Source organism: Ictalurus punctatus, chromosome 7, assembly GCF_001660625.3.
Source record: "Ictalurus punctatus breed USDA103 chromosome 7, Coco_2.0, whole genome shotgun sequence".
Taxonomy (NCBI): domain Eukaryota; kingdom Metazoa; phylum Chordata; class Actinopteri; order Siluriformes; family Ictaluridae; genus Ictalurus; species Ictalurus punctatus.
Window position 1 is genome coordinate 22522291 of NC_030422.2, and position 18729 is coordinate 22541019.

At 39.6% G+C, this 18729-nt stretch overlaps 1 protein-coding gene across 4 annotated transcripts in view; it reads right to left on the reverse strand.

The window, feature by feature from the left end:
* gigyf1a (GRB10 interacting GYF protein 1a) overlaps positions 1 to 18522 on the reverse strand; it is a 39573-nt gene extending 21051 nt beyond the window's left edge. For 3 of the 4 annotated variants that reach the window (XM_017471842.3, XM_017471841.3, XM_017471840.3), the window contains exons 1-4: positions 18286 to 18522; positions 2043 to 2661; positions 1769 to 1830; positions 952 to 1081 (exon numbers count right to left, since the gene is read on the reverse strand). In XM_017471842.3, coding sequence (XP_017327331.2) covers positions 952 to 1081; positions 1769 to 1803 — 165 coding nt within the window. In that variant the 5' untranslated portion in view covers positions 1804 to 1830; positions 2043 to 2661; positions 18286 to 18522. Of the gene's footprint in view, positions 1 to 951; positions 1082 to 1768; positions 2662 to 18285 lie in introns of all 4 variants that reach the window. The other variant, XM_053681431.1, reaches the window with a different exon arrangement.
* Positions 18523 to 18729: the final 207 nt, after the last annotated feature.

Below are 18729 nucleotides of genomic sequence, written 5' to 3' on the forward strand. Positions count from 1 at the left end.
ACACAAAAATGGTTTACTGACCAACATAACTGACCAAGAATCAACATCCTGCCATGGCCATCCCAGTCCCCTGACTTGAAACCCATAGAAAACCTGTGGAGTGAACTGAAGAGGAGAGTCCACCAGCGTGGACCTCGAAATTTGAAGGATCTGGAGAGATTCTGTATGGAGGAATGATCTCAGATCCCTTGCCATGTATTCTCCAACCTCATCAGGCATTATAGGAGAAGACTCAGAGCTGTTAAATTGGCAAAGGGAGGTAGCACAAAATATTGACTAAAAGGGTGCCAATAATTGTTGCACACTGAATGTGTGTTTTGTTTTCAATTGTTTGATATCCATGAGAGCAGAGTATTTCTGTGAATTTTTAAACAAAAGATAAAAAGGTTAAACAAAGACAAATTTTCACAGCCTTATTTCCTCATATTTAATACGGGTGACAATATTAGTAGAGAGAGCATTGTATATTAATATAAAACTATACTTGGCCTTTCAGCCAGCACTACTACAGAGCTGCCGTTTTAGAAAATGAATCATCCGAGTTGAGAATTCAACAGTGCTTGGTATAATGTTAATACATTTACTATTATGGTAGCACATTTACCACTTAATTAGGACATACACGACATTGACATAGTTTGTAAACATATTAAAATCTATGGTCTTGATAAATGCAGAACTGAAAAAACACTCACTTTTTACACTTATTTTCAACTAATTTATATTATTTCCAGTCACATGCACAATTTAACATTACTGAGTGAATCTTTTCACTGCAACTGAAGCCCTAACTGGATCCAAAAATCCACATCTGCAGAGAGTCAGTGCTCCCCTGAGATCCTCCAATGAAAATGAATATTTTCCGATTTCGTCATTTGTTGGCTGCAGTGAAAAGACTCCGTTCTGAATATAAAGGTAAAACCAACTGTAGAATGTCGGGAAGCTGCTCACCTTGTTGTCTTTGACATAAAGTGCTAACATCTCCTCTCGGCCGTAGCGATACTCGGCCAGCTTGTACTTTGGCATAGCGGGAGAGGGAGGAGGGGAAGTCACACTGCCTCCACTGGAAAGTGCACGGAGCCTGGAGGTAAGGTGGAACAAAAGCGTAAAAGAATGGGGGGGCAGGGGGGGGGTGAATTAGAAGGAGTGAGGGAAAAAAAAACAAGGGGGAAAAAAACAAACTTACAGGACAAGTTTCACAAGAATATTTATAAATTCCACACCTGGAAGGTTCACAGAAATATTTTCACAAACTTATCAGAGCCAAGTGTGTCCCCTTTTATACACACATTCAAATAGCTTTAGATGAAAAGGGGAGCTTTATAAAAGCACATCAGCTCTGCAGTGCACATGTCAAGCACAGGAATAATCTTGTGCTGGCCAGAGATCAACTATGCACACAGCAGTCCTTGGCCCATTAGAGATGGCCTAGCACCAGAAAACAGGCCACACCTTACTGTCTAATCTCTGTATAAACATTTACGAAAGCAAGAAACAGAGGGAAGGAGAGAGAGAGAGAGAGAGAGACGGAAGAAGTGAGTGAGAAACAGAGAGTGCAAGACTTGATTCACGCTGTGAATCAATGACTACAGTTTAAACATAACTGTAGTGTATGTTTAAGTGTATAAACATTTAACCAACATGAGAAGAATGGGAGTTATTTAAAAAGTAAAAGTGAAGGGAGTATTAGCAAAGCAACAACAATCACACAATGAGGAAATGGGGGGGGGGGGGGGGGGGGGCAGTGAATCTTATTTCAAAATTGTACCATTCTGGGCCGAAATTGAGTGTCTCTGCGGTCATATTCCTCCCTTCCTCTCGGAGCTGAATCTATTTAAAACCAGAAAGAAAACAAAACCCGCACACAAGTCAGCAGAGATGTCAACAAGCGAAATTGCACCTTTTGGTGTAAATTGCATAACAAACTTACAAATACACTGCAACTGCAATTGTTTAAGTCAGTCAGAAATAAATAATGGATTGCACAGTGAGACACTACACATGATCATGAAAGCAAAAACATGTTTGCTGAGAGCACTTACCCTGTCCAGGGGAGCGGAGCAGGCAAGACTAGGCTGGACCAGGCTTAGGTGAGAAGGCTGAGTGGTGTGCGTGTGTGTGTATGTGACAGAGTGTGGATTGTGTATGAATGGATGTGTATTTTAAGATTTCCAAAGAAAAGAGAAATAGCTGCCTTATACTGGGCGTGTACAGGAGGAAAAAGGACAAATCTGTTCAAATCTGATGTGAAAACTCCTGTTCACAGCCCAAAAAACTAAACAAATAAAAACATTCCCCAAAAAAAAAAGAAAAAAAAAAAAGAAAAAAAAAAAAGTTGGAAAAATGCTGAAAAAAAATAATAAAAATAAAACACTAACAATAATCGTGTGACGACAGCAATACTTTGATACTGACGATAAAATCCAAGTAGAGCTGCAGAAATCTAACGCAACGATCGTTGATATTTGACCAAAATTTGATCAGCTGGCAACACAGCTGTCTAAAGCAGGTGACCGTGACTCTCTTCCTCAAGTCTTCCCTTCCTTCTCTTCTCTCCCTCGTTCCTCCTCCTCCGCCTCCGCCTCGTCTCCCTCAGGTTGAAACGCTGTATGACCAGGCCCCGCCAGTCAACCCCTCACGCTGATGACTTTGCTCCCACCTCTGTGCACAAAATAAAAACAATACCACATGAAATCCATGCTCAGCAAACTTTTCACTGAAATCATCCAATTAAAATGAAAAGCGAGCTTATGTGGTTTAAAAACTACAGTTTGTAGAGAAACGCTTCAGATCTGAGTTTCCGCTAAGAAATGTTGGTGGCCGGCCAACGCGTCCGGGAATGATAAAGTTTATCGGACAAACTGGAAAAAAGAACCCGTCATCGCACTTGTGTTTATTTTGCACTGTAACATTTTGGACTATGAATAGTATGCGATTGACTATGAATAGTATGGATTAGCCCGAGTTTTACTTGTGATTGTATTTGTCTGTTTTCAGTACCTCCCATAGCGAGCAAGCGAGCGAGGGATAGAGGACCAGCACAAAAGACGTGTGTGCATGCATGTGTGTGTGTGTGGTTGAAGAATGCAAATCAGAGTACAAGTTACAGGAGAACACCGAGACATTAAGTGTGCAATAGTGAACGTCCTTTGTCTAATGTATGTCTGCTTTGTTTTAATATTTGTGTCCGACAGTTGTTGATTGTATCAGACATTTTGAATTTAACAGTCAAAAACCGGTATTTACAAACTAACACAAACTCCGCTTCAGATGTAGCTTGTAGAGAAACGCTTTTTCTTTGATGGATGACACTTAACCTCCTGGAACCTAAAGTAGTCATTTTCTTGCACAGTTAATGAAAGACTTAATTTTTTTTCACTAGGCTGAACTTACACTACATCAACAATTATTCATTCCCTCCAGTATTTTGCAATTGCAGAAACTAATGCAGAATGAAGGAAACTGCAATATTCACAGGAGTTTGCCCCTTTTTTTTTCTTTTTTTTTTTATTACAGCAGACTGTCTACAGATTTGAGCCAAGATGCGTTGTGTGACGCCATCACAACGCGCATTCAGACAAAGCCCGCTTTGATTCACGAGCATTGAAAATGAGCACAGCTTAAAAAGGTCTCATTTACCAACAAACATCACTGCAAAAGACTGTGCAAGACAAATCGATACCGACGCAATTTCGCCACTCAATGGCTTGACTGAATATTTAGGCCTTATTTTTTATGCAAAAACACTCTTAGTCTACTTCTGTAAAAAGCAGGGCTATTTTCGAACTGGGGGTTGAAACATAAGTCCAGGACAATCAGATCATATGTCTGAACTATCAGGTTTTATTCACCATTACCCACTGGACTGGTGCCTCAGAAGCCTGGTGATATGGTGTCACAGGTGTCTTTCCCTCCAGTCCATCAACAAGAGAAAAACTCTACACGAGAACTGTATTAATATACCTGTTACTTCTTTTTCCTCAGTTTCTTTCCATCTGCTTCTTTAACGTCATTTGTCCTTTCTTCCCTTTTCCTCCAGCATTTCTCTTTCCTCTTTCGGCCTTTCTACTGCTTCTTTACACACCTTGGCCCAAAATCCACACACAAAGCATCATAAATCAGATCCATCCAAAGCATTCTATCAGCCAGGCTTAAGGCACATGGTTCGTTTGTGGAAGTTCCAATGTAACGTGAGCAGAGTAGACGATTTTATTGCTCTACTCGCTCGGGTTAAAGAACTCAGAGCTTGCTCAGTTAATTTTGCCATTGAACCATGAACACAGCACTAAAGCATGAGCTGACTTAGTGAATTGGTATCCGCCTTTCTAATATCCATGTCTTGAAAACAGATCACTTAACAAAAACCCAAGTATGATTAGCTTTTTTTGGTAGCACTCCCTTTTCCCAACATTCAGCTCTGAATAGGTAATCCCCACAGCAATACAATATATCTTAACAAATCCAACGTAATGAACATAACTCTGCTTTAGTTTGAGAATAACATGGCCCGTCACTTTATATGGAGCTTATAATTGGCATTAATTCTGTTGCCACATGTAACTCAGGTAGCACATGTTATGAGAATATTTTGACAAGATGTGTCATTTGATTTATTTTGAACTACAAATAAAATGAAGGTTTGTGTTTACTTGGGTTCTTTCATTTTAGTAGGAATTGTGTTTGCTGGTTTAATAACTTTAAAAAAAGAAGTTAAACCATCACAGCACAAAATTTTTTTTTTTTTTAATAAATGGTAAATGTGTTTTAATCAAACAATGTGTAATGGATAGCTGCACGGTGACACAAAGACGGAGTCCGTTCCATTGAGTGGTGTTTTAATTAATGGGTAAAAACCCCAAATCAGTATAGCTAAACTATCTAAGCATATGCAGCCTAAGAATTATGCTAAGTTTTTATCTTAATGGAAGGGAAAAAAATAAAGATGAAGGGAAGGGTGTGGTTTTCGGAAGCAATAAAAAGAACAGGTGACTAGGTGAGAGGAAGTGGGATGTGGAAACGGCGGAGCTGAGGGGGGGTGTGTGTGTGTGTGAGGGATGCTCTTACTGTGGATTACAACCTTGTGGATATTGATTCAGGAGGCTGGCTTTGAAGGTTCGGAGGCACGTCATGGGTTTGAGATCCTATCTTGTAATACTCTTGTGGAGAACCAGTGTGCTTTCAAGTTCATGAACCCCTGAATATCTAAATCACCAACATTGAAGTACTGCTAATAAAGTGAACAATTTTTTTTGGTGAAGAATTATTTTCGAGTTAACTTTTTACTACCTTTTGTGTGTGCATGCAATTTTTCCTTTACGAATAGAGGCTTATTTCCTTATTGTTTCTTTTGGTAACTTTTTATTTTGGTTATTTAGGTTTTTATGAATGAAAAAGAGATCTGTATTTTCTTACAATTATTGCATGACCTGGAGATAATAATCTTCCTTTTTGAGAATTTTGAATAGCCTACTGTTTTTTCCACTGAGTGATATCCAAATTATAAATAAGCGACTGTTATTTAGACTGTCTGGTGCCCAAAACCAATACGAAAAGTACCACGCTACAACCTCCTGGAAGTGCAAACACAATGGTCCTTAGTCATCAAAGTTGCGTACGGTCAAATCTAATCGTAAAATGAGTGTACCCAAAATTCCACCGACTCTGATGTACAATGAAACTCCCATCTGGTTAGAATGTGAGTAAATTTGAGCTTACCTTTTTTAACATACTGACAAAACCAATTGCAGCGTCATCAGCAAGTATAGCAAAGTAATATTTGTTTTGGAGGACAGCTATATTTATAAACAAACCTTTAATTAAAACTCTAAAGTAGGCTTGCTGCATTAGCTGGTGTTCCCGGTGTTGGGGCCGCACGAACAATTCCATCACTTGCCCACCACCCCACAGTCGTTTTGCCTTTTTAACAGTAATAAAAATCATTTAGTTCAGTTAGAGAACGGATGATACAATTAAAAACTGAACGCGTCTGCTCAGTTCAGCATGAGCCGAATAAGTCAGAGTCGGCGCACAGACCAGCAGGAGTCGGATTTCATTTAGCACGAGCGAGAGTGAGGTGAGCTGAATGACAAGACCATGGAGGAAGATTTGGTTTCAAAAGTTGTGTGTGTGTCATTGTACTGTTTTGTAGTTGTTCTTTTCATTACGAATAATATTGAACCTACCATTCAATTACCGGGACCAAATTGCCACTAATTCGAAAGCAAAAGTGAAATGTCCACGGCTACACAGGCATTCATAAGCGAGGGGAAAAAACACACAGCCTCCAATATATTTTCAGGTTGGTCTCGTTATGCTGTGATCATTTGTCAAATTTGGTGATGACTGGACAGTATTTGTAAGGGGAATATGAGAGAGAGAGAGAAAAAAAAAAAATGTTCTTGGAAAAAAATCAAAAGGGCAGAAAATCCAATATACCAAAAAAAAAAAAAATCTGCCTTACTCAAAGAAGCAGAAGAAAGTGGAATTGTGTTTCTATGACATTGCATTGTGGAGTTATTACTGTAAACATATGTCCAAAACTGCGCACGGTGGCTTAGTGGTTAGCACCTCACACCTCCAGGGTTGGGGGTTCGATTCCCACCATGGCCCTGTGTGTGCGCAGAGTTTACATGGTTCTCCCCGTGCTGCGGGGGTTTCCTCCGGGCACTCCAGTTTCCTCCCCAAGTTCAAAGACATGCATGGTAGGCTTGTCTAAAGTGTCCGTAGTGTATGAATGGGTGTGTGAATGTGTATGTGAGTGTGCCCTGTGATGGATTGGCACCCTGTCCAGGGTGTACCCCGCTTTGCGATGCTCCCTGGGATAAGCTAGGATAAGCGGTACAGAAGATGGGTGGATGTTCAAAACTACCCTAGCGGTGGCACTAGAGGGCTCAAGCAGCTTGCACCAAAATTGCTGTGAAGGTAGAGGTGCCTGCCCTCCAAATGTGGGCTGTCATACATTGCTATGTGGAAGTATAATAAGGAAAAGAAAACATACAACTCCAATAGGGGGACCATGTACCCCCAAACCTAGGCTACCTAATTAAGATGTTTTACTCACACTATGTGCAACCACGCATAGCAAGAGGTGTAGTGATGCATTGAACTGTCATGTGCACTGCTACATAGCCTCCAGACCTGCTTTTTCTGAACCTGTATGCTTACATCTCTGTTGTACAAAACAAAAAAGCTTTATTACATGGCCAAATTGGCAGTGTGCATTTTTTAATAAGATCCAGACAAAGGAACTGTGAGGAAATTTCTCTAGAACTAATGCACTTCAGTTGACCACAATTGCTGTAGTTTTTTGCCAAATAAATCGAAAAGCAAATAACTAAAATATGATTCAAGCACATCTATTTTCTTCACAAGACAAAGACTAAATGCAAATTAGTTGTTAAAATTAACACTGGTATTTATCAGTACATTTTTTTTTAATTATGTCCCCCACACAGTGCACTGTTAGAGAGAAGATAGAAAGATTATATTAGATTAATGTTTCCCCTCCAAACTGACCGTTTAGGTGAACTCGATCATTACAGAGTTGTATCTAGCCTCATAAACAGAGTGGTGAGCCAATCACAAAGTGTTGGAAAAAATATCCCAGGGGTTGAGGCATCATGGCAACAGAGATCTCCCAGAAACAGTGTGAAGTTTTATGACAGGAGAAACAGAACACTGCACATGAACATGCACCTTGCCTCCAGGTGAGGAGGGCAAGCAGTTAAACAGGTTTGGTCTTATCAACCAAAAACAATTCCCATTTTTCTTACAAGCATTTGCATAAACCAAACAAAATGGGTTACTGTATTGGGATACAACTTTGTTTAAGACTGTCTCACAGGTCACTGTATAAGATTTAAGACATGTATATGCATAGAACCATACTTAATCAGTAATACTGTACACCATTTCCTCCATGTTTGTGTTTTGGTAAGAGTATCAGTAATATAGATTTCTATTTACAATTTCTATTATGTTTAAACAATTGCCTCAGGGTAAAATCTCAAAAAAAATTATGTAAAAAAATTGATTTCCTTTACATCAGCCATATCTACAGTATATACATTCGTCATGTACATTAGAGTATTAGCTACACCTAAAACATTTTAAAATTTGTATGGACAGTCATCGATTCGACAAATATCTCCATCACAGACTACATTTAGATGGACAGCAGTAATGTAATTATTGACCTTATACTGAATAAGACAATATTGTGATTAAGTGATTTGTGTGATATTGTGATTAAGAGACAATATTGTGATTAATTGTGATCATGTTTACATGAGTCGCTTTTAGAATACTCCTTTCATGTTTTACATGTTATAGAACATAGATCGCTTAACAGCACACGTCATTACGTCCCCATGTCACGCCGTTCCCTCCAGAATTTCACGTATCCACATACAGTTCGTCTTCATTATGATACCGTATCCAGTTTTGGGTTTTTGAATCTTACGAAAGCTCCAAGTGCGGTTAATTATTTGTCATGCAATATGTGCTAATAGACGACTGCTTGAAGCCGTGGGCTGCGTCTGAAACCGCGTTTTCTGTTTACCTAGTATATAGTAGCTGTAATATGTGTATTTCTTCGACTATATAGTAGGTACGTACGCGGTTTAGGACGCAACCGTGCTCTCTTGTTTGCCATCAAACGGTTGAGCGCTGCCTTGTATGTATGTGTCCTGTCGCAAAATGCGAGGAAAACTCCCACACAATAGAGTGATTAAGGTGTGTATATGTCTGTATACACATATGTTACACGTATATGTGTAATACACATCGATAATGCGACTAAAACAGGAGTACCGTGTCGATACAGCGTCCATGTCTCACAGCCATAGAGCACAGTGGTCAAGACAACTGCTCTATAGACTGCAATCTTTGTAGCTAATTGTATGCCATGGTCATTCCATAGCTGCTTGGAGAGTCTGCCAAAGGCAGCACTGGCCTTGGCCGGCTGAGCGCTGATGTCGTTGCCAGTGTTTGCAACAGATGACAGAACACTACTAAAGCAGCAAAACTTATTGACCGCTTTAATAACTGTCACCAGCAATTACAGCTGGAGTGGTGTAGGACTGCAGGTTTTCCGACTGTAACATGACAACCGTTTTCTTCAGACTGATAGGGAGTCCAAAACGATGAGCAGTTCTGGAAAAGTAGTCAAGAAGCTGCTGTGCTACATCATGAGAATAAGCTAGCAATGCACAGTCATCGGCAAATAACAGATCACATGGTATTGCCGTATGGTGCTTATAGTCTATGCTGGTTGAAAATACTGCTATCAGTCTGAAATTGGATTGGAACACCAAGGTTGCAGTCTTTTAAAGTCACCAATAACATCATGGAGAATAATATACTGAACAGCAATGGGGCAATTACGCATCCCTGCTTTGTACTATGTGTAACGTCAAACGGAGTCTCACCATTGTTTAGCATGCGGCCGAGCATCCAGTCATGGAACAACTTGATTAGACTGGTGAACTTTTGAGGGCAGCCAATCTTCCTGAGGATCTTCTAGGTGGACAGACACTACTCTGTGAACAGTATCAAATGCTTTGGTTAGATCGATGAAGACAATGTACATTTCTCCTGAATCTATCAGTGAAGATCATGTCAGTTGTTCCACAACCCCCAAGAAATTCACACTGACTCTCAGGGAGAACGTCCCAGATGAGGACATGCTCAGATAGTCGATTTAGCAGAAACCAAGGTTGCACCTTCCCAGCAATTGACAGAAATGAGATGCCACAATGATAGTCACAGCAGGTATGATTCCCTTTCCATTTGAAGATATGAACAATTAATCAGTGCATCCTTGAGGTACTGTCTCGTTGTTCCAGATGTTGACCAACAGCCAGGTGAGGTGCCGCACCAACTGAATTCCTCCTTCTTTGTAAACCTCAAGTGGAATGAAGTCAAAACCTGGAGATTTTCCAGAAGAGAGGTGTTTGATCACACAAAGTACTTCTTCTATAGATGGGAAGTCAGTCCAACTGGAATGCCTCTTCCAGTTGAGGAAGCTCATTGAGTACTGTGTCATCAAATGGCAATGGCTGATCCAACACAGTCTCTGTGTGTTCTGCCCATCGGTGGAGTATCATCTCCAGGTCAGTTAACATGGTAGATCTGTCTTTGGAGCGTACAGGAATGGAGCCAGAATCACAAGGTCCATACACAGCATATACATTAATTTACACCATAATAGTCTAATTTCCTTCTAGAAAACATAGTTATCCAGTAACTCCCTATATGAGACATTTCCAGGTATGAAGTCAGGACAACCAATCACCATTCACCTGAAGCACCGGATTTACATATAAAACACTGTTCGATTTTGGGAAGTGTGGAAAAGACAAGTATTCATCTCAATCCCAACGATGCCACAGCCATCTACGGCCACAAATCCAAGAGCGCATAACTGCTCCTGCTCTCTGTGAGAGTGACAATAATCCCATCAATCATGGGTTTCTGAACTCATTTATACAGAACGGGGCATGTTCAGGTGCCAGTGATGTAGCATGAGTAGTAGTTCAAAAAGATATGGTGGCTTCAGACGTCTCTGAAGAAGCACGTGCTAGCACTCACCTTCCCCAGTCTTAGAGGAGAAGCAGCAAATGGGTGGGAATTGGCAAAACGCCAAACTGAGGAGGAAAGAAAACAGAAATGTAGGTGTGCGCACATCAGCCCATCTGTGTGCCTCTTCACACTTACCCATAAACCCCCTCTCCAAGTTGGGACGTGAAGGTATGTGAAAGTAAAAACCAGTCTTTACACAATAACTTGATCGGGAACAATCATTGGCTTCCTGTTGGCTGAATTCCACTGACAATCAACTGTTTTTCTTTCAGAGCTCTCTGTGTGGGAAATTATTATTAATGCCATCTTTAATGCCTGTGCATATGCAGACCACCTCTTAAGGCCATTGTACACCAGACCACAGCACTTTAGGTTTAAATGTATTATTTATCTATTACTGTAAAGAACAACGAAACATTTTTAATATTGTATTAGTAAGGCCCCTATAAATCACTTCGAATTAGAAGCACATATTTTTACCAGCTCTTTTCATTTGTCGAGTAGATTCGAGACTCGCACATTGTTATACACCACAGTGGAACTTTTTGCCTGGTTTATGCATGATGTGTCTGTATTGGTGAGTACTGGGTAGTGCTCAGAATTATGCAATAACAGCAGCTGTGGCCAGGTGCTGATTGCTGGAACTGTGTGCTTCTTTTGTCATAACCGTCATAAATACACACTGCAGAAGGCAGACACCTGATTCACAGCAGTTGAAATGTCAACACTCTAAAACCACAGCTGTATGCGCCACAGTTTTGCAACAAGTAGAGGAAGTGACCCAATGGCAGCTGTAAATGATGCTTCCATAAAGTACTGAATACTTATGGAATTGAGAGATTTTCATTTGAGTTTTAATACATTTGGGGAGGGAAAAAAACCTAAACTTTTCACTTTGTCATCACGAATGATTGTGTAGATTAATGGCAAAAGTAAATGTAATCCATTTAAAATTAAATCTAAAAAAGCGAAGGGCTCTGAAAACTTTCGGAATCCATGGTATACTTCAAGATTAGATTAATTTAAGGATACTTAACATCCTTTCACAAAGTCATATTGTGACTAGGCTTGTTACAGTTTCAAGGTTGTAGTTGTTTTGGCGGTAATGAATAAGATTAAAAATATAATCTTTGTTAAATATTAGGTGGGGGTTTGGTCTGGGATTGTTTTTGTGATGCAATCTTAGTGAAGCAGGAGTCCTCGGAGTCCTACATTCCCACAGGTTTAAGACCAGTTTTGAATCTTAAAATATAGGATAATATATTAATAGCAAAACTGCAAGAGCTGGTGACTGATGAAACTTTATACCCTCTCCCAAAAACAGACACCTCTAAAAACAAGGAGCCTGGAGCCTCGGTTAGGTGTTTAAGTAAGTCAGAAAATATATCATGAATATTGCCTATATTGAACTCTCGGATTATTCTAAACGTGCATTACCACTGTAAATGATCGAATAAAGTTTATTAGCACAAAAATAGCTTACTGGGGGAAGCCACTTCCTGTGCATCAAGTTTAACATGCACCAGTTACATCACCGCAATGAGCTTTTAATTCTACAAGTACAGTGCTCCAGTGGCTCCCGTTCAATACACGCAGATAGAAAACACAGCTTGTGATGTAAAGAACGGCCAAAGAGCAGAGACACGCAACAGGTCAGGAGTGGCATTGGATGTATACCTAATATCATAAACACACAAAATACACAACAGCTAAATAAAAATTAATGAATTCAAATAGATTATGGCTTGGGTCTCACATTTTCAGCATCAGTTAAAACTGTATTAGTTTGGTCAGAAGCTCAGCGTACTTTTTTATTTCTAACAGTCAGTATGTTTACATGGACAACAATAATCCGATATTAACCAGATTAAGACAATACTCTGACTAAGAAACTACCATGTAAACAGCAATTTTTTATTACTTTAATCATATTAAAGTCACACGCAAAGTAAACACAAATCGAATTAAGACATGTGGAGTATTCCTGTTTTAGTCGCATTATAGACATGTACACACCTTAATCACATTATTAATGTCGTGTGGGAGTTTTCACCACATTTTATGACAGGACACATACACACATGGCAGCGCTCAACCGTTTGATGGCAAACAAGAGAGCACGGCTGCGTCCGAAACCGCGTACTTACCTGCTATATAGTAGGCGAAATACAGGTTATATAGTTGGCGAAATACATGTGTTTAGGCTACTATATAGTAGGTAAGTGACAAGTTTAAGATGCAGCCCATGGCTTCAAGCAGTCGTCTATTTGTACATCTATTTGCACTATAGCATGACAAATAATTAACTGCACTTGAAGCTTTCATAAAATTAAAAATAAAAACACCCAAAACTGTATACGGTACCATAACGAAGACGAACTGTACGTTGATACGTGAAATTCTGGAGGGAACGTCGGACGGCGTGGTGTGGGGACGTAATGACGTGCGCCGTTAATCTCTCTATGTTCTATAACATGTATGACGGGAAGATGAAAGGAATATTCTAAAAGCGATTCATGTAAACACCTTGATCACAATATTGTCTTATTCAGGATAAGGTCAAAATTTAGATTATTGCTGTCCATGTAAACGTAGTCAGTGACAGTATTCACCTACCTTACATGTTTCCTGTAATGCAGTTAGACAATACATATAAAAAGGTGCCATGGTTAGAACCAGGCACGTACAGGTATGTGCAGGCCTTCACACATGCAGCAGGCTTTTAAACAACACAATATGGAGTGGAATAGTGGAAGTTATATATGTACTGTAGACCTACATACTGACGAGCCTGCTATGGTCTGTCAAAAGGCAGCTTAAACACTCATTACAATCAGCTGTAATGCTGAGGACTTGCTCTACACACCTGATCTAACTCATGAAGCTCTGGATAATTAGCTGATGAGTTGGATCAGGTGTGTCTGCATTAGAGGAAAAACTTGACAGCTGAACCCCTGGTCCAGATTCTATATTTAATTTAGCAACAGCATTCAAATCTAATGTGTTCCTAGGCACACGTGCCAGACTTTTTTATTTTTTATTTTAACCACATCAGTTTCATGAAATTTAGATTCTCAGAATGCTAATTAAGAAACCTGGCACAATTCAACAGTAAGTCTGTGATACTTTTGGCAAGCTGCAATGCAACAGACATCACTAGGGCTTTCCCCCCACAAAAGGATGACTATCTACAACCACAGAGCACGTATCAAATACTTAATTACATAGAGATTTTAAAGCAAGGAAACCAGGATCGGCAGAGAAATGCAGCAGGGTCAGCTTGTTTCCAGCGCAGCTCATATCATCGCAACATGCAGCACTAACAAAGCAGATACACCGAACAGTCTGATCTTATGTTCCTGATAGGTGTCCAGACGAATCGATATATTCACATGGTACATTCCCAAATGCACTTAATATAATGCAGTGCCATCCTAAACAGATTATATTAAGTAAATATAATCACAGTAAATTATTTCACCTATGCAGCACAACCTTATCAGCACCAGAAGACGACAAGATTAATGTAGTGAATGAGGCTGTATCTGAAACACCACAACCTGTGATCTATGCATGGCTCTGGGTGGTGGCTGTGACCTTCAACCCCAATGTGCTGCCTTTCACTTCTCTCACACGTTTTACATGAATTGCAAAAACATTCACTGAGGGTTGAGCATGCAGAAGCCCAATATGGACGCTTGAACTACACTGGGGGTATGTCTTGATCAGCTCCCTAGTTCAGTAGTCAGGGCACTGATCAGGGAGTCAGCCATTTTAAGGGCTGTCTCAATTGCAAAATCCTTTCAGTGCACTGGAACTTTCATGCCCTAAACAAATCCCATAATGCACCACAAAAAACAGAGCATCAATGTTCACTACTGAATTGCTTTACTGGAAATTACATGTTTTCTGAAGCCTCTCAGCTCGAGAAAAAAAAAAATAAAATTTAAAAAGGGGGACAAACTCAACCAACTTCGTCTACAAACATAAGTAGCTTGTTATGGTTGTTGCAGCTCTCAAATGATTACATACATTAGCGATTATTAACTTTATTTGACGTCTAATGTATGGTTTGTTTGAGTCTAACGACTTAAGTGATTAATAATTATTCTTTTTTTAAATCCACTAGCTTGCCTACGATCCTGCTCGACATATATGACAGAAATAGGTGTGATTAAGCGAACACATTTATATATGACAAATAGAACTTAAATAATTTTATTATTTTCATTTCTGATGACGATTTACAACGCGAGTATGTAGTCATGATGCGGGAAAATTAAGATATCAGTGTCCCGATGTGTAGGGAGTCAGGGTCCTTACCAGTGCCCAGACTCGTGTACAGGATATACTTATTCACTACCTACTGAACTAGGGAGCTGGTTGAGACATACCCTAGGTGTGCTCACGCAGCATTTTTTTTTTGCATGTATTTAGCATGCCGGTGTCTCAGCTTACTGGGTGAATCTCTGCCAGACTCTTAGCATAGAATCTAATGCCAAATTTATGGTATAAAAAAAAAAAAGTATAAAATTGACATAGAAGACTCATATCCAGGAGGTCCGTGTTATTTTGTTACAGTGGGTGAATTCACACCGAGCCATTATGAGTTCTTGGCCTACTTGACGGGTCATTTGAATGGCTTTAACCCAGACTATAACTCAAAAACAAGTCACTTTACAAACTTACAAAAGTTTAATTAAAATGCATTCCACTGGGTTCTTAATAAATGGGAAAAATAATTGTGCATATTAGGAATAAGACATGACAAAGTGCCCCCCCTTATACCACAGTGTTTTGCCAATGATTGCAATTTTAAAATACATTAATGAATAACACGTCACACTTTTTAAACATTTATAATTACACGCAATCTTGTGGAACATCCATGTGACAGGTTAGTTCCTCTTATCACTCACGTTATAGCAGCTGTTCACTGTCCAACAATGCTCTTTTATTCTAAACCTAACCTGTCATACTACCAATAAACAGAAAGTGTAAACTCCTTGGTCCTGAAGACTTTCCTGTGGCAGAACACTTATTGACGGTTAGAACGCTGACACCTGATACTTCTTCCGCCAATTTTAAATAAACAATGCCAATCATGTGGCGGCAGCAGCACAGTGCCTAAAATCATGCAGATACATGTCAAGGACTTCAGTTAATGTTCACATCAAACACCGGAATGGGGAAAAAGTGTGATCTCTGTGACTTCATTCGTGGCATGGGTGTTGGTATCAGACGGGCTGGTAAAGGAATATTTCTTAAACTGCTGAGCTCCTGGGATTTTCACACAAAACTGTCTCTAGATTTTACAGAGAATGGTAGCTCTACAGGCTGAAACACCTTGTTGATGAGAGAGATCAGAAGAGACTGGACTGAGCTGACAGGAAGTCTATACTAACTCAATTAAGCACTCTTTACAACTGTGGTGAGCAGAAAAGCATCTCAGAATGCACAACACATCAAACCGACACTGATTATTTGCATGTTTATGTGTCCGATAACTGATAAGCAGAACCGATATTTATGTATTGTTTTACTTCTGTTTCTGACACAATGATAAACACCTCGACTGAACAAACCATATTATTTATAACAATTTTGTCAATTTCACTTCCTCCTTGAATACAAAAGTCTTATTTATACAAAAATAAATAGAGGGGTCAGAAAGAGTGCAACAAATAAAGTGAACTGTTACTAAAGTGACCTTTTTTTTTAACAAAAGCTTTGATGATGTTAACAAACAGGTAAAACAAATAAAGCACATAAAAATAAATTCTAACAAATAAAAACAGATGCCAAAAAAAAGAACAAAAAACAGAAGTAGTGCTGCAATGCACAATTCTCATAACACCCACAAGATGGCGCCATTTATCGGTGGATCCGATATTACAAAACTGATATCCAACTATGGAAAAATGCTTAATTATTGGAAATAACATGGGCAAAACCGATTATCGGTCGATCTCTACTTATCTGAGTTACTATAGCCAGTCTGGACACTCTCCTCTGGTCCCTCTGATCAGTAAGGTTTCAGTCTGCATACCCTCTGCTCACATGATATTTTTTTGTTTTCCACACCATTCTGTATAAACTTTAGAGACTTTGAGATCACTGAAACAGGCCGTCTGGTACCAACATCCATGCCATCAAAGTCAAAGTAATCAGAGTCACAGATCACATTTTCCCCCATTCTGATGTTTGACTTAAACATTAACTGAAGCTCTTGACCTGTATCTGCAGGATTTTCTGCACTGCGCTGCTGCCACATGATTGGATATCCGCATAAGTGAGCAGGTGCTCCTATTAAAGTGAAAGGTGAATGCACATGTGCTTTTCCTGGCAGCTGGAAGGACCTTCAGAGCTGCTGTTATAGAAAATTCATCAACACCTTCAGACCAATCAGAATCAAGAATACAACAGCACTGTGGTATAAATTTAAACAAGGGGCCTAAGTTGGATTATGTTCATTAAAGTACACCTATTATGGTTTTTCAAATATTACCTTTCTTGTAGTGTGTTATAGAGCTGTTTGTGAATGTAAAAACATCTGCAAAGTTTCAAAAGTCAAAATGCACAACAAACTGAGTTTTTGACCCCCAAAAGAAGGAGCCGATTCTGAACAGCTGAAACAAATCGTTAGTAATTCCAGACTTACTTCCTGTACTAACCTACTTAGGTTTGTAACAAAAAGCCCCACCTCTGGTCTTGATTGGCTGCTCACTGACAGTGGTAGACCAGTCACAACAGACTGGACATCTGCCCAATCAGAGCAGAGTGTGCACTCTGAAAGGTAGACTTTAGAATGAATCCTTTAGAACGGATCATTTAAGAACTCGTTGGGGGGGGGGTAATTCTGCGGTTTAAATTATGAACACATTAAAGTGTTTTTGACCTTGGGTGCATGTAAATCTAATCTATTGTATGAGACCTCTAAAACAAAATTAGGCACATTTTAAAACCATAATACATGCGTTTTAAATAAATATGTATTGAATGGGTAATATTTCCCCCCACACTTGACTGCAAAAAGTTTGAGAACCTCTGCACTAAACACACACTATTTTATCCACTCCCAAAGACAAAATGTGTTGGAAATCCAGTGCGCTCATGATATCCCACAATGCACTGCTATGGGTTATTGTCCCAATGGTGTCCAGGGCATGTAGTAGTGCACAGTGTAGAGAAAAAGAGAGTTAATGCAGTATCTCGGACAAGTCATTATAAACAAACATGAGTTTCATAATCAATGAACTTGTTCTAAATCATTACTATTCTATTTAAACGGAGCTTCAGCTTATACACATACATCGCACTTAATGCACACTAATGCACTGAGTAATGTATACTATGTATGTAATACTGTAATATACGTATTAATGTAATATAAGCAGTATATTGAAGTACACACACCTAATTAGTGTGTTGTTTTGGACTCTCCCCCTTGCCCTCCTCCTCCTGTAACCGTGGCCTTCACAATCCGCCACAACTCACTCACAAAACGTATCTATAAAATAAACTCTCTCCCAGGAAAATATATCACCCTCCATTGAATTAACACTCTACCCAATTCAAGGTGTACACCGAAACGGACCGCAATAACGGCAACTACCAAAGAATTGTCGGTATTTGTAAGAGGATATCAGGCTAGCAGGCTAACGTTAGCACAAACACTCAAGGAGAGACGCTGCATTTGCTCACCGTGTTTTCTGCAGCTCCAAATGCAAAGTTGTTGTTTATTTGTTGCTGTTTTTACTTCAAGACGTCTCGTTTTTCGCGCATTGGATTGTGGTGTCCGGCTGCTGGCGTGCTCGTCCTCTAAACCCGCGCTGTAATCCTCATGAAATTGTGTATAATAGCTATATTATTTGTATTTGCTCTCTCCGACGGTCGCTGTGCGCTGATAGCTCTTGTCTACTCGCTGCTCTTGTTTGTGTTTTAGGAAGATGGCCGCTGTACCACGTGACTCCGGAACTATACAATTCAAATAACGAGGGTTTACAGCGCCCCTAGCGGCGAATACCCGTCTAATCACTTCTGTGCAGGCAACACTAGTTCTTAAATTAAATAAATGTAGATTAGCCAGTTTACATTTGTAAAATCCTAGCCCAGTATTTCACGTAGTCACTTTACACTTTACACCTT